We start from the raw sequence: 12701 nt of genomic DNA on the forward strand, positions 1-12701 counted from the left end.
GAGGGCTGGAGGTTTTCTCAGACACCCTGATTCCGGGAGAATCTCGGAATCCGGGAGACCTGAAAAGCCTCCTTGAGGGTTGCCACCCAAAACGGGAGAATCACGGAAATCGGGGAGAGGTGGCAACCCTACCAGCAGCAGAGGAGCATGGGTAATGGCTGCATACAGTAAAAGCAGCATTCCCAGTGGTAATATACAGGGTGCCCCCATAACTCTGGCCAGGGAGACAGGCCCCACAGCAGCACAGAGGTCACCAGCAGCAGAGGAGCATGGGTAATGGCTGCATACAGTAAAAGCAGCATTCCCAGTGGTAATATACAGGGTGCCCCCATAACTCTGGCCAGGGAGACAGGCCCCACAGCAGCACAGAGGTCACCAGCAGGAGAGGATCATGGGTAATGGCTGCATACAGTAACAGCAGCATGGGTAATGGCTGCATACAGTAAAAGCAGCATTCCCAGTGGTAATATACAGGGTGCCCCCATAACTCTGGCCAGGGAGACAGGCCCCACAGCAGCACAGAGGTCACCAGCAGCAGAGGAGCATGGTAATGGCTGCATACAGTAACAGCAGCATTCCCAGTGGTAATATACAAAGGTGTCCCATAGGTGTGGTCAGGGAGACAGACCCCACAGCAGCACAGAGGTCACCAGCAGGAGAAGAAGCCCAGGTGCTCTAGTTAATCCCAGCACCCACCCCACAGCGCCTATATACAGTACACGCCATAGTCCCAAACTTGGAGTCTCCGCCTAACTTGGATTACAGAGCTACGGGTCACGTGATGTCTGCTGTGCAGGCGCCATTTTGTGTAAGGCCGATCATAGCTCAGAGCGAGTGTGGTCTTCAGAAAAATGTCATGCGGTAGAGCGACTCTGACCATGATGCACCGCGGCCTCTAGTGCTCGGTCCGGCCATCAGCACGGCGCGTGCACTGTACTGTCCCGGAACACGTTCTGGGAATCCTGTCACCGGGTGTGTGCCGTGTATGTAGTGCTGCAGGTGTGTGTGCCGTGTATGTAGTGCTACAGGTGTGTATGCCGTGTATGTAGTGCCACAGGTGTGTGTGCCGTGTATGTAGTGCTGCAGGTGTGTGTGCCGTGTATGTAGTGCTACAGGTGTGTATGCCGTGTATGTAGTGCTACAGGTGTGTATGCCGTGTATGTAGTGCTACAGGTGTGTATGCCGTGTATGTAGTGCTACAGGTGTGTGTGCCGTGTATGTAGTGCTGCAGGTGTGTGTGCCGTGTATGTAGTGCCACAGGTGTGTGTGCCGTGTATGTAGTGCTGCAGGTGTGTGTGCCGTGTATGTAGTGCTACAGGTGTGTATGCCGTGTATGTAGTGCTACAGGTGTGTATGCCGTGTATGTAGTGCTACAGGTGTGTGTGCCGTGTATGTAGTGCCGCAGGTGTGTGTGCCGTGTATGTAGTGCCACAGGTGTGTGTGCCGTGTATGTAGTGCTGCAGGTGTGTGTGCCGTGTATGTAGTGCTACAGGTGTGTGTGCCGTGTATGTAGTGCAACAGGTCTGTGTGCCGTGTATGTAGTGCTACAGGTGTGTGTGCCGTGTATGTAGTGCTACAGGTGTGTGTGCCGTGTATGTAGTGCTACAGGTGTGTGTGCCGTGTATGTAGTGCCGGAGGTGTGTGTGCCGTGTATGTAGTGCCACAGGTGTGTGTGCCGTGTATGTAGTGCTGCAGGTGTGTGTGCCGTGTATGTAGTGCCGCAGGTGTGTGTGCCGTGTATGTAGTGCCGCAGGTGTGTGTGCCGTGTATGTAGTGCCGCAGGTGTGTGTGCCGTGTATGTAGTGCCGCAGGTGTGTGTGCCGTGTATGTAGTGCTGCAGGTGTGTGTGCCGTGTATGTAGTGCTACAGGTGTGTGTGCCGTGTATGTAGTGCTACAGGTCTGTGTGCCGTGTATGTAGTGCTGCAGGTGTGTGTGCCGTGTATGTAGTGCTACATGTGTGTGCCGTGTATGTAGTGCTACAGGTCTGTGTGCCGTGTATGTAGTGCTGCAGGTGTGTGTGCCGTGTATGTAGTGCTACATGTGTGTGCCGTGTATGTAGTGCTACATGTGTGTGCCGTGTATGTAGTGCTACAGGTCTGTGTGCCGTGTATGTAGTGCTGCAGGTGTGTGTGCCGTGTATGTAGTGCTACAGGTCTGTGTGCCGTGTATGTAGTGCTACAGGTGTGTGCCATGTCTGTGTGCCGTGTATGTAGTGCCACAGGTGTGTGCCGCGTATGTAGTGCCGCAGGTGTGTGCCGTGTATGTAGTGACCGGTGCTACAGGTGTGTGCCGTGTATGTAGTGCTACAGGTGTGTGCCATGTATGTAGTGACCGGTGTTACAGGTGTGTGCCATGTATGTAGTGCTACAGGTGTGTGCCATGTATGTAGTGACCGGTCTTACAGGTGTGTGCCATGTATGTAGTACTGCAGGTGTGTGCCGTGTATGTAGTGACTGGTGTTACAGGTGTGTGCCATGTATGTAGTGCTGCAGGTGTGTGCCATGTATGTAGTGACTGGTGTTACATGTGTCTTGCCTTGTATGTATTTCCGACTGTATATTTGTCCCTGTTACCTGTGTACTCTGGTGGTTCTTATACTTGTTCTGTATGTATCTAGGTGGTCCAGCTATGATGGACCAGAGACTCTACTAGGAGGCCTGTGTGATACCGTCCTGTACAAGAGGATGGACAAGGGCAGGAGTCACGTTACTGAGGAGATATTACACCTCACTGTGGAGATCCTCTGGCTGCTGACTGGGGAGGTGAGGTCACAGTGACATCACTCTTATCTCTATTACTGACACAGGGACCTGACCGGGGAGGTGAGGGGGTCTGGGAGCGTCACAGTGACATCACTCTTATCTCTATTACTAACACAGGGACCTGACCGGGGAGGTGAGGGGGTCTGCGAGCGTCACAGTGACATCACTCTTATCTCTAATACTGACACAGGGACCTGACTGGGGAGGTGAGGTCACAGTGACATCACTCTTATCTCTATTACTGACACAGGGACCTGACCGGGGAGGTGAGGGGGTCTGGGAGCGTCACAGTGACATCACTCTTATCTCTATTACTGACACAGGGACCTGACTGGGGAGGTGAGGGGGTCTGGGACCGTCACAGTGACATCACTCTTATCTCTATTACTGACACAGGGACCTGACCGGGGAGGTGAGGGGGTCTGGGAGCGTCACAGTGACATCACTCTTATCTCTATTACTGACACAGGGACCTGACTGGGGAGGTGAGGGGGTCTGGGAGCGTCATAGTGACATCACTCTTATCTCTATTACTAACACAGGGACCTGACCGGGGAGGTGAGGGGGTCTGGGAGCATCACAGTGACATCACAGTTATCTCTATTACTGACACAGGGACCTGACCGGGGAGGTGAGGGGGTCTGCGAGCGTCACAGTGACATCACTCTTATCTCTAATACTGACACAGGGACCTGACTGGGGAGGTGAGGTCACAGTGACATCACTCTTATCTCTATTACTGACACAGGGACCTGACCGGGGAGGTGAGGGGGTCTGGGAGCGTCACAGTGACATCACTCTTATCTCTATTACTGACACAGGGACCTGACTGGGGAGGTGAGGGGGTCTGCGAGCGTCACAGTGACATCACTCTTATCTCTAATACTGACACAGGGAGCTGACTGGGGAGGTGAGGGGGTCTGGGAGCGTCACAGTGACATCACTCTTATCTCTATTACTGACACAGGGACCTGACTGGGGAGGTGAGGGGGTCTGGGAGCGTCACAGTGACATCACTCTTATCTCTATTACTAACACAGGGACCTGACCGGGGAGGTGAGGGGGTCTGGGAGCGTCATAGTGACATCACTCTTATCTCTATTACTGACACAGGGACCTGACCGGGGAGGTGAGGGGGTCTAGGAGTGTCACAGTGACATCACTCTTCTTCGGGTTTCATGGTCCCCACAGGGTGACATTGGGGGGGGGTGGGGGGGCTGTAGGCAGATCCAGAGGACTGTGGCACCAATCAGCAAAGCTTTGAGACTTCCCAGGATGCACAGCTCCTCCCCTATTACCCCGCCTCCATGCCCAGCTCCTCAGTATTTTGTTGGTGCCAGCCGGAAGCTGGTGCGCCATTTTTGTCAACAGGGATTGCCTGAGCCAATTCCACAAGCTTCTAGAACTTTCTCTTCACTAGCGTCTAACGCTGGACGGGCTAGCAACCACAGAGCAGCAGGCCAATCACCCCTGCTGGCGCTGAACCTCCCCCACAACCTAAGTCAAGCGGGGTTCTTGCTAGCACCGCCGGCTGGCATTACAGGGGCAGGTAAGGCTCTCTGTGAGAGTGCAAAAATCACTGACGCGCTATGGTCAGGGGGACGGCCCTTGGACACTGCTGCTTGCCGCAGGGACTCCCACTAGACCACCAGGGCGCAGGCTGGGTCTATTCACCCATTGTTATTTTACATGGGCTCACTAGCACCGGTGGGGGAAGTCCAGCATAGGGTAGGTGGCGCCAGCCTGCAGTACCTCCCCCAGCTTTGGGCGCCGATCTCCCGCAGGTTTACCGCCCTTAACTTGCTTTCACATTCCCTGCTCCCTCAGAGACCGGCGGCCATCTTACAGTGCGCAGCTCAGAGTCTCCTGGAGTGCGGGTGCAGTCTTCCCTGTACAACTGTCCGCTGCTGACAAGCCCTTACAGCACTCACATCCTGCTGGCTCCCTCAGAGACCGGCGGCCATCTTACAGCACAGCTCAGAGTCTCCTGGAGTGCGGTGCAGTCTCCCCTGTACAACTGCCCACTGCTGACACGCCCTTACAGCACTCACATCCTGCAGGCTCCCTCAGAGACTGGCGGCCATCTTACAGTGCGCAGCTCAGAGTCTCCTGGAGTGCGGGTGCAGTCTCCCCTGTACAACTGTCCACTGCTGACACGCCCTTACAGCACTCACATCCTGCTGGCTCCCGTAGAGGCACAGTAGATGATTGGAGTGCAGTGGCAGCTATATGGCATTGTACTGCTGTAGGCTGTATTGTATGTGACTGACCGTCCGTTATTTGTACATTCTCTTCTGTCCGCTACATTCTATATATTGTGTCCAATTTATCGCTTTACCTTCTGTGACTAGAAGGGTTAGAGGTGACTCCTCACAAGTCACATACTGATATATATATATATATATATATTCACTCTAGGTTTCCCTACCAGGCCATACCTGTTGTGTATATCCGCGTACCCCTGTGTTGTTAGCATGGCTTCTATGAGGGGGGGCGCACACAGAGAGAGTCTCCCCAGCTCTTATCCCGTCAGTCTTGTGCTGCAGGCCTGTCTGAGCAGGATGTTATCTGAGTTGCCATCTAATAGATCAGAGGATGCCAAACTATGTGTCTCTCATATCAGACAGGCGGCATTGTATATTATGGAGGCTCTGTCCGACACAAAGGCCTCGGCCAATTCTATGCTGGTACGTCGTATCTTGTGATTCAGACCCTGGACGGTGATTTAGAGTCTGAAAAGACCCTAGAACTGTTACCCTTTAAAGGGGACATATTGTTTAGGGAGGAGCTTAACAAAATCGGAGCTTCTCTGGCAGCTGCCAAGACCGCGTGTCTCCCATCGGCTCTCCCGTATTAACCTATGGGTGCTCCTTTTCGGGCCTTTCGTACCCAAGGCAAGGCCAGTGGCCAGAGCTTCCCTCGCACCTATTCCAGGCACTCATGACCCCAGAGGTTCGGTCATCCCAAGGACGACCAGTTTGGTTCACCGATTGGATTCTCTTAACCACCGATGGCAGCTGACTAGGCTAAGGAGCCGCAGTAGAATCCCGATCCTTGCATTGCACGTGGTCCAGCTCGGACGCACGCCTGTCCGTCAACGTCTTGGAGCTACGAGCAGTGTACAACGCTCTCATCTGTTCCCAGGATCTGGGGTCCTCCAGATGTGGATCTCAGGGCGTCCCATCACAACTACAAAATCTCAGTGTACGGGTCGCGATCCAGGGATACTCAAGCCAGCTTCATGGACGCACTGTAGTGTTACAGGCTTTAGGAAAACCTTATTTCCAACCACTGCACACTGGACTTCAAGTGGCTCACAGCTAAGACGGTTTTCCTGTTGGCAATTGCATCTGATATACGGCTATCGGACTTGATTGCCCCCTCATGTCGCCCCCCTTTTGTCACCTTCACTCAGATGGGATGGTGCTTAGAACCATATCTACACACCTCCCTAAAGCGGTTCGCAGGTTTCATATGAACCAGGAAATTGTTGTCCCTGCGTTCCACTCAGAGGATTTGTCCCCGGCTGAGGCGCTCCTTGGATATAATCAGGGCTCTCACTACATACGTCACCGTACTGCTTCTAATCAGAAGTCAGAGGCGTTATTTGTGCTCTACGGTTTCCACAAAAGGTGCTGTCCAGCAAACAAACAAACCGTGGCTCGCTGGATACGATTGGTCATTCAGCAAGCCTATCAGAAAGCTGATCTCCCTCTACCATTGTCCACCAGATCGGTAGGTCCATCATGGGCAGCACGCCGAGCGGCATCCGCTGAACAACTGTGCAAGGCTGCAAAGGTGGCCATCTGTCCATACATTCACTAGATTCTATTGACACATTCGCCTCTCAGGATGCTTCTTTTGGGCGTCGGGTTCTTCTGTCACCTCAGGCGGGTACCCTCCCCTCAGTACTGCTTTCGGACATCCCCGATGTCACCCTGTGGAGACCATGGAACCCGAAGAAGAAAACGAGAGTTATGATAGTTAACCGAAGGTAGGTATTTCTTCGAGGTTCGTGGGACCCACAGGGTCTGATAGGCCTGATGTATTCCTTAACAACAAGGAACAACCTATATAAAACTTCTGTATGAGTCTTATTTTGTATACGGCAAACAAAATATCATGTAAGTAATGTGGCAAGTAGTATAAATGTATCAATTTACACTATAGTGTAGCAGGTTCTGTCTGCAGTTAGAGCGAGGTCTATGACCTCTCTGGATGACACTATATTTTAAGAGGATAGAGACAGTGGTGAGTAGTAGATACTTGAGTTATGTGGGCACCCTGGTTGGCTGCTACCTACGCAGGTATCCAGATGGATTAGTGAATGCGTAGTTGAGCGGACTCGGGGTGCATCACAAGTATGGTAATGAGAGAGAAGAACAGGTTTCTGCTGTTGCCTCCCTCACCCTGATGTCAAAACAGAGTAGGGTCAGGGGGTGGAGCCCACGGGAATGAGAGAACCCCAGAATGGGGGAGAGTAGTAGAAAAGGTTATTAAGTTGGTTCACTGGGTCCCTTCGTGAAATGCTGCTGTCACCTGTGTACAAGGGAAGAGTTTCCTTTGTAGTGAACAGGGGATGAGCGATTTCACATAGGCAGTGTGACCAATGAAGAAACAAAGGTGGCCTTAATGGTAATTATCGGTGTCCTTCGGCATCAATCCTGTTATCTAGTTGACATTGCAGGAAAAGCGCATACATGGCACCATTTGATAATACCAAGGTTTAAGGGCAGATAAAATTAATAGCAATGAAAAAGTGCGGACAGATATAGGGACAGTAAAAAGACTGACATGGGTTGATATAATGCTGGCACAAATTGGTAGTGGCCAATGCTGCAGATATTAAGACAATTTAACCTTGACTGGTGCTACGCATATAAGACATGATAAAAAGTTGCAGTAAAGAAATAACAATGTGGCAGACCGAACCGCGGTGCTGCTAACTCACGGACTGGGACACAGGTTGCTAGCGACAGGATGCGTTTCTAGCCGGCTCTAAGACAGTCCGGCGTTAGCATCCAGCTGCTGGGGAAGCCGCGATGTGTGCAGCAGAGGCTTTCAGCGTGGAAGCTGGAGGCTGGGATGTCCTGCAGGAGATGGCGGGTGTACCCAGGGGTGCCGAGACGGGGGGGGGGAGCAGGTACAGTTTGCCCAGGCCTGTCAGGGGGGCCCTGGTCTGGTCACACAGTTTTTTTTCTTTTTATTTGGTGACTGGTCTGAGTGCGCCGGAGTCAGCTGTTCAGCAGCGGCATTGGGAGTGCGGATATGGGTGGACGTGGGCCGGCGTGGGGGCAGCAGCATCACAGACGTCCTTCTGAGTGTTGTTCCACTCTCCGACTCTAGGGCGTAACTTGGGAGTTTACCGTGGCTCCCCGACAGGAGGATAATTAGGGTAGGTAGTTCCTGGATGCCGGGAGGAACTGTGTCAGAGAGAGACCGCCTCCTGCAGGAGTACCACCCACTCCGCAGAAACCAGCCCGCCCCACTCCCCCACATTCCCACCCCAACCGCCACCAGCAGCAGGTGCCAGTGCCATATCTCCAGCCCAGCAGTCCCAGACCTGGTTCCCCAGCCATGTCCAGGTCACTGTGTTCCAAGGTGGAAGGTGGGTGGCTGGTTGTTCTGTGTCAGCTGCCTCCCTGCATGCTGCTGGGGCTGAGATCCAACTCTGGAAGTCAGCATGTAACCCCAGGCAGAGCATGTTCTGTAACTCCATGACAATGAGCATGTTAACCCCTGGCAAAGCATGTAACCCATGGCAGAGCATGTAACTCCATGGCAATGAGCATGTTAACTCCTGGCAGAACGGTTTAATCCCATGGCAATGAGCATGTTAATCCACTAATTTGCAATGAGCATTACGGTGTGTGGAATAACATGTAATGATCATTATGGCATGTGGTAAAATATGTAATCAGTATTACGGTGTATGGCATAATGTGTACTTCCCACTATGATGTGTGGCATAATATGTAATGAGCATTATGGCATGTGGTATAATATGTAATGGGTGCAGTGGTGTAACGATGGGTCCGCAGAGTGTGCGGGGAGCTACGTCCGTGGGGGCCCCAAGAAGTTGTTGTACCGGGGCCCAGGATTTCTCTTGGCGGCATTAGGTGTACCTGTCAGACGGGTTTCTGACAGTGACCGCTAGTATGCCCAGCGAGGATTATCAGCGTGGAGGCTGGGTGCTGGGGGGTCCCGCAGCAGGGTATACCTGTCAGACGGATCGTCTCAGTGGCCGCAGAGCATGGACTCAGGCAGGAGCCGTCAGGCTGTCAGAGGAGAGGTACACCTGCTTGTGCACAGCGGGAGTGTCTATTACAAAACGTACGTTTCACCAAGGGGCTTTCTCAATTGGAATAATTCCCTCACTGTCTATGTATATTCTTACCTGTCTTCTTCCTTCTCCGCTTCCTGCTATTGGCTGGTCAACAAAACCGAGGCGTTGAGCATGGAGGCGGGGTTATAGGGAAGAGGAGCCGAGCATCCTGGGATGTCTCAAAGCTTTGCTGATCCTCTGGATCCACCTACAACTACTTGGGCCCTCTTCCCTCCTGTTCTCATAGCACTCAATTACAGCTCTCTTACTCACCTACAGTGGCGTAGCTGCAGCGGTCGCAGATGCGACCGGGCCCCTGAGCCAGGGGGGCCCAACCCCCGCCACTGTCCTGGAGGAGGGAAGCGAACAGGACGCACGCACCCGTTCCCAGGGCTGCTTTGCGGGCCCGCGTGCGTCGCGCTGACGTCACGCGGCAAGGGGTCCCCTTCCTATTGGCTGCCTGCGGCTGGGGACGGGACACGGTGGCCGTATCTGAGCTGTGATTGGCTGCAGCGGAGCCGCTGCAGCCAAATCACAGCTCAGATACGGCCACCGTGTCCCGTCCCCAGCCGCAGGCAGCCAATAGGAAGGGGACCCCTTGCCGCGTGACGTCAGCGCGACGCACGCGGGCTCCAACCTCCCCATCTTGCTGAAGACCCTGTCTGATGAGTCCGATGAGGTGAGGCAGCGTTATAGAGGTTTGAGACACCCTGCTGCTTGTGGTTAGGTTATGGCACTGTGTGAGCCCCAGCTGCTGCAAGAAGATGTGTACCGTACCCCATTCATAGATCGTCCTTATCACCTGGGGTGTAATAATAATGTGGGAGAACTGGGTGTAATTTGGCCACCTGGAAATGACTTGGCTTGCACGTGTAGGCTGCCAGGACTCAGGAGCAGGACCGCCCGGCGCCCTGTATCGGACTACAGTGAGTCCTGTCTGTCAGGCTTTTGAGATTATGGGGAAAATTGCTAAAACTGCTGGGATGTGTAGTTCCACTGTTACAGTGGAACTACACGTCCCAGCATGCCCTGTCACAGTTTTAGAAATCCATTATCTAAAATCTGTGGCAGGGCATGCTGGGACGTGTAGTTCCACAACAGCACTATATAAAATATAAACAGACCGAGATTTTAATTTTGTTGTATGTAGGGGGGCCCCAAGCTGACCTTTCGCACCAGGGCCCATGAACCCTTAGCTACGCCCCTGCTCACCTACCATCTATACCCGCATCTCTTCTCACTAGTGATGGGTAGTTCGTGAATGATTAGATCAAAATGAACTAATCTTCAAAGTGAACTAAATCGTTCAGATCACTGCTCTGGCAAAGATTAGTTCATTTAGTTCACCAGGAAGTAAAGCAAGTGGGAGGTGTAACACACAGACAGACAGAGCCCAGCAGCTCCATAAGACTCATTTACTGGATCTTTACTTCCTGTATCTAAAGTTAAAAGTACAACAAAGCCCAGCAAACAACAGATCTAATAAAATAAAAATATGCACTGCCTAGCCAAAGTTGTGTGGTGTGTCTGTGAGTGAGAATGTGTGCTCATGCTGCTCACCTTTATGTGATACTATCATTATATGATTAGTTCAGATGTCCAAACACTTGCTGCTGCTTCTGGTACTGGGTCCTGAGCATACTGCTGGGCTAAATCTTCTGCTGGGATCTGTGTAGGTGCTTCTGCAGCAGCCATGTTATTCAGCTCTCATGCAATACACAGGAGGCAGTGCATGTTAGCTGCTGCTTCTGGTACTGGGTCCTGAGCATACTGCTGTGCTAAATCTTCTGCTGGAACCTGTGTAGGAGCTTCTGCAGCAGCCATGTTATCAGCTCTCATGCAATACACAGGAGGCAGTACATGGTAGCTGCCAAAGATGGCAGTGCTGAGCTCAGACATGGTCTGGACTCTGCGGATCCAAATGAACTACATTGTCCTGATGACTCATGAGTCCTGCAAATAGTTCAGTAGTTCAATTAGTTCACTGATCATACAGATCCCTGAACTAATCTCTGACTATACAGCCATAATGAGACTGTGCAGTACCTGTGAGCTACCATGTGTGGCACTGCTGTGCTCAGGCATATGTATTGTGTGTATGCAGCCACAGACACAGTGCTGGCTGCTGCATGTTATACAGTATACTGTAGTAGCTCTGTTTACTCCACATTACAGTCAGAGATGGATATGTATGAACCTTCATGATGCATACAGTGGAGCAGTTGCCCCTAGCAACCAATCAGCAACTGGTTACTTTGCAAAGTCTCTACGTTATCTCTCTCTAAGGTCAGTTACATTGGGGCAAGGGGACATGTTTTTTTTCTAATTACTGTATTTTAAAAGCAGAAAAAAATTGACTTATTAAATTACTCTGAATTTAGGTATTTTACTTGCATATTATGGAAGGTAAAATAATAACCACAATGGGATTAATATTGAAGAGCTAAACAAGAAGCATGTCACTAGAAGGTTGCTGTATAACTTATTGCTTTTCTAAACTAGAAAATAATCTGATTTATTAAACATACAGTATATGATCATTCTAACAAGACTTTAACTCCTACAATGAGCTAGTATTACACTGCCTGCTCTGTGTGTCATAATCTAGTCTAGTTCATCTAGATCCATGCACTCCTCTCAGTCTGAGTCAGTGCTGGAATAATGAACTAAATGAACTAGATGAACTAATCTTCTGATCTAATCTTTTGGGTGAACTAGATCATAATGAACTAGTCACCGAAACGAACTAGATTTCCCATCACTACTTCTCACTCACTTCCCTACATCTCAGCTCTCTTACTCACCTACAATCTATACCTGCATCTCTTCTCACTCACTTCCCTACATCTCAGCTCTCTTACTCACCTACCATCTATACCCGCATCTCTTCTCACTCACTTCCCTATATCTCAGCTCTCTTACTCACCTGCCATCTATACCTGCATCTCTTCTCACTCACTTCCCTATATCTCAGCTCTCTTACTTACCTACCATCTATACCCGCATCTCTTCTCACTCACTTCCCTATATCTCAGCTCTCTTACTCACCTACCATCTATACCCGCATCTCTTCTCACTCACTTCCCTACATCTCAGCTCTCTTACTCACCTACTATCTATACCTGCATCTCTTCTCACTCACTTCCCTACATCTCAGCTCTCTTACTCACCTATCATCTATACCCGCATCTCTTCTCACTCACTTCCCTATATCTCATCTCTCTTACTCACCTACCATCTATACCCACATCTCTTCTCACTCACTTCCCTACATCTCAGCTCTCTTACTTACCTACCATCTATACCCGCATCTCTTCTCACTCACTTCCCTACATCTCAGCTCTCTTACTCACCTACAATCTATACCTGCATCTCTTCTCACTCACCTCCCTATATCTCATCTCTCTTACTCACCTACCATCTATACCCGCATCTCTTCTCACTCACTTCCCTATATCTCAGCTCTCTTACTCACCTACCATCTATACCTGCATCTCTTCTCACTCACTTACCTATATCTCAGCTCTCTTACTCACCTACCATCTATACCTGCATCTCTTCTCACTCCCCTACACCTCATCTCTCTTACTCACCTACAATCTATACCTGCATC

General features: G+C 51.1%; 1 protein-coding gene across 1 annotated transcript in view; it reads left to right on the forward strand.

The window, feature by feature from the left end:
- LOC146007418 (uncharacterized) overlaps window positions 1–12701 on the forward strand; it is a 61774-nt gene that overhangs the window by 28209 nt on the left and 20864 nt on the right. The window contains exon 12 of the mRNA XM_083145768.1: window positions 2619–2763. Coding sequence (XP_083001894.1) covers window positions 2619–2763 — 145 coding nt within the window. The remainder of the gene's footprint in view (window positions 1–2618; window positions 2764–12701) is intronic.

The sequence above is a fragment of the Crinia signifera genome, chromosome 6 (assembly GCF_055691185.1).
Source record: "Crinia signifera chromosome 6, ASM5569118v1, whole genome shotgun sequence".
NCBI lineage: Eukaryota > Metazoa > Chordata > Amphibia > Anura > Myobatrachidae > Crinia > Crinia signifera.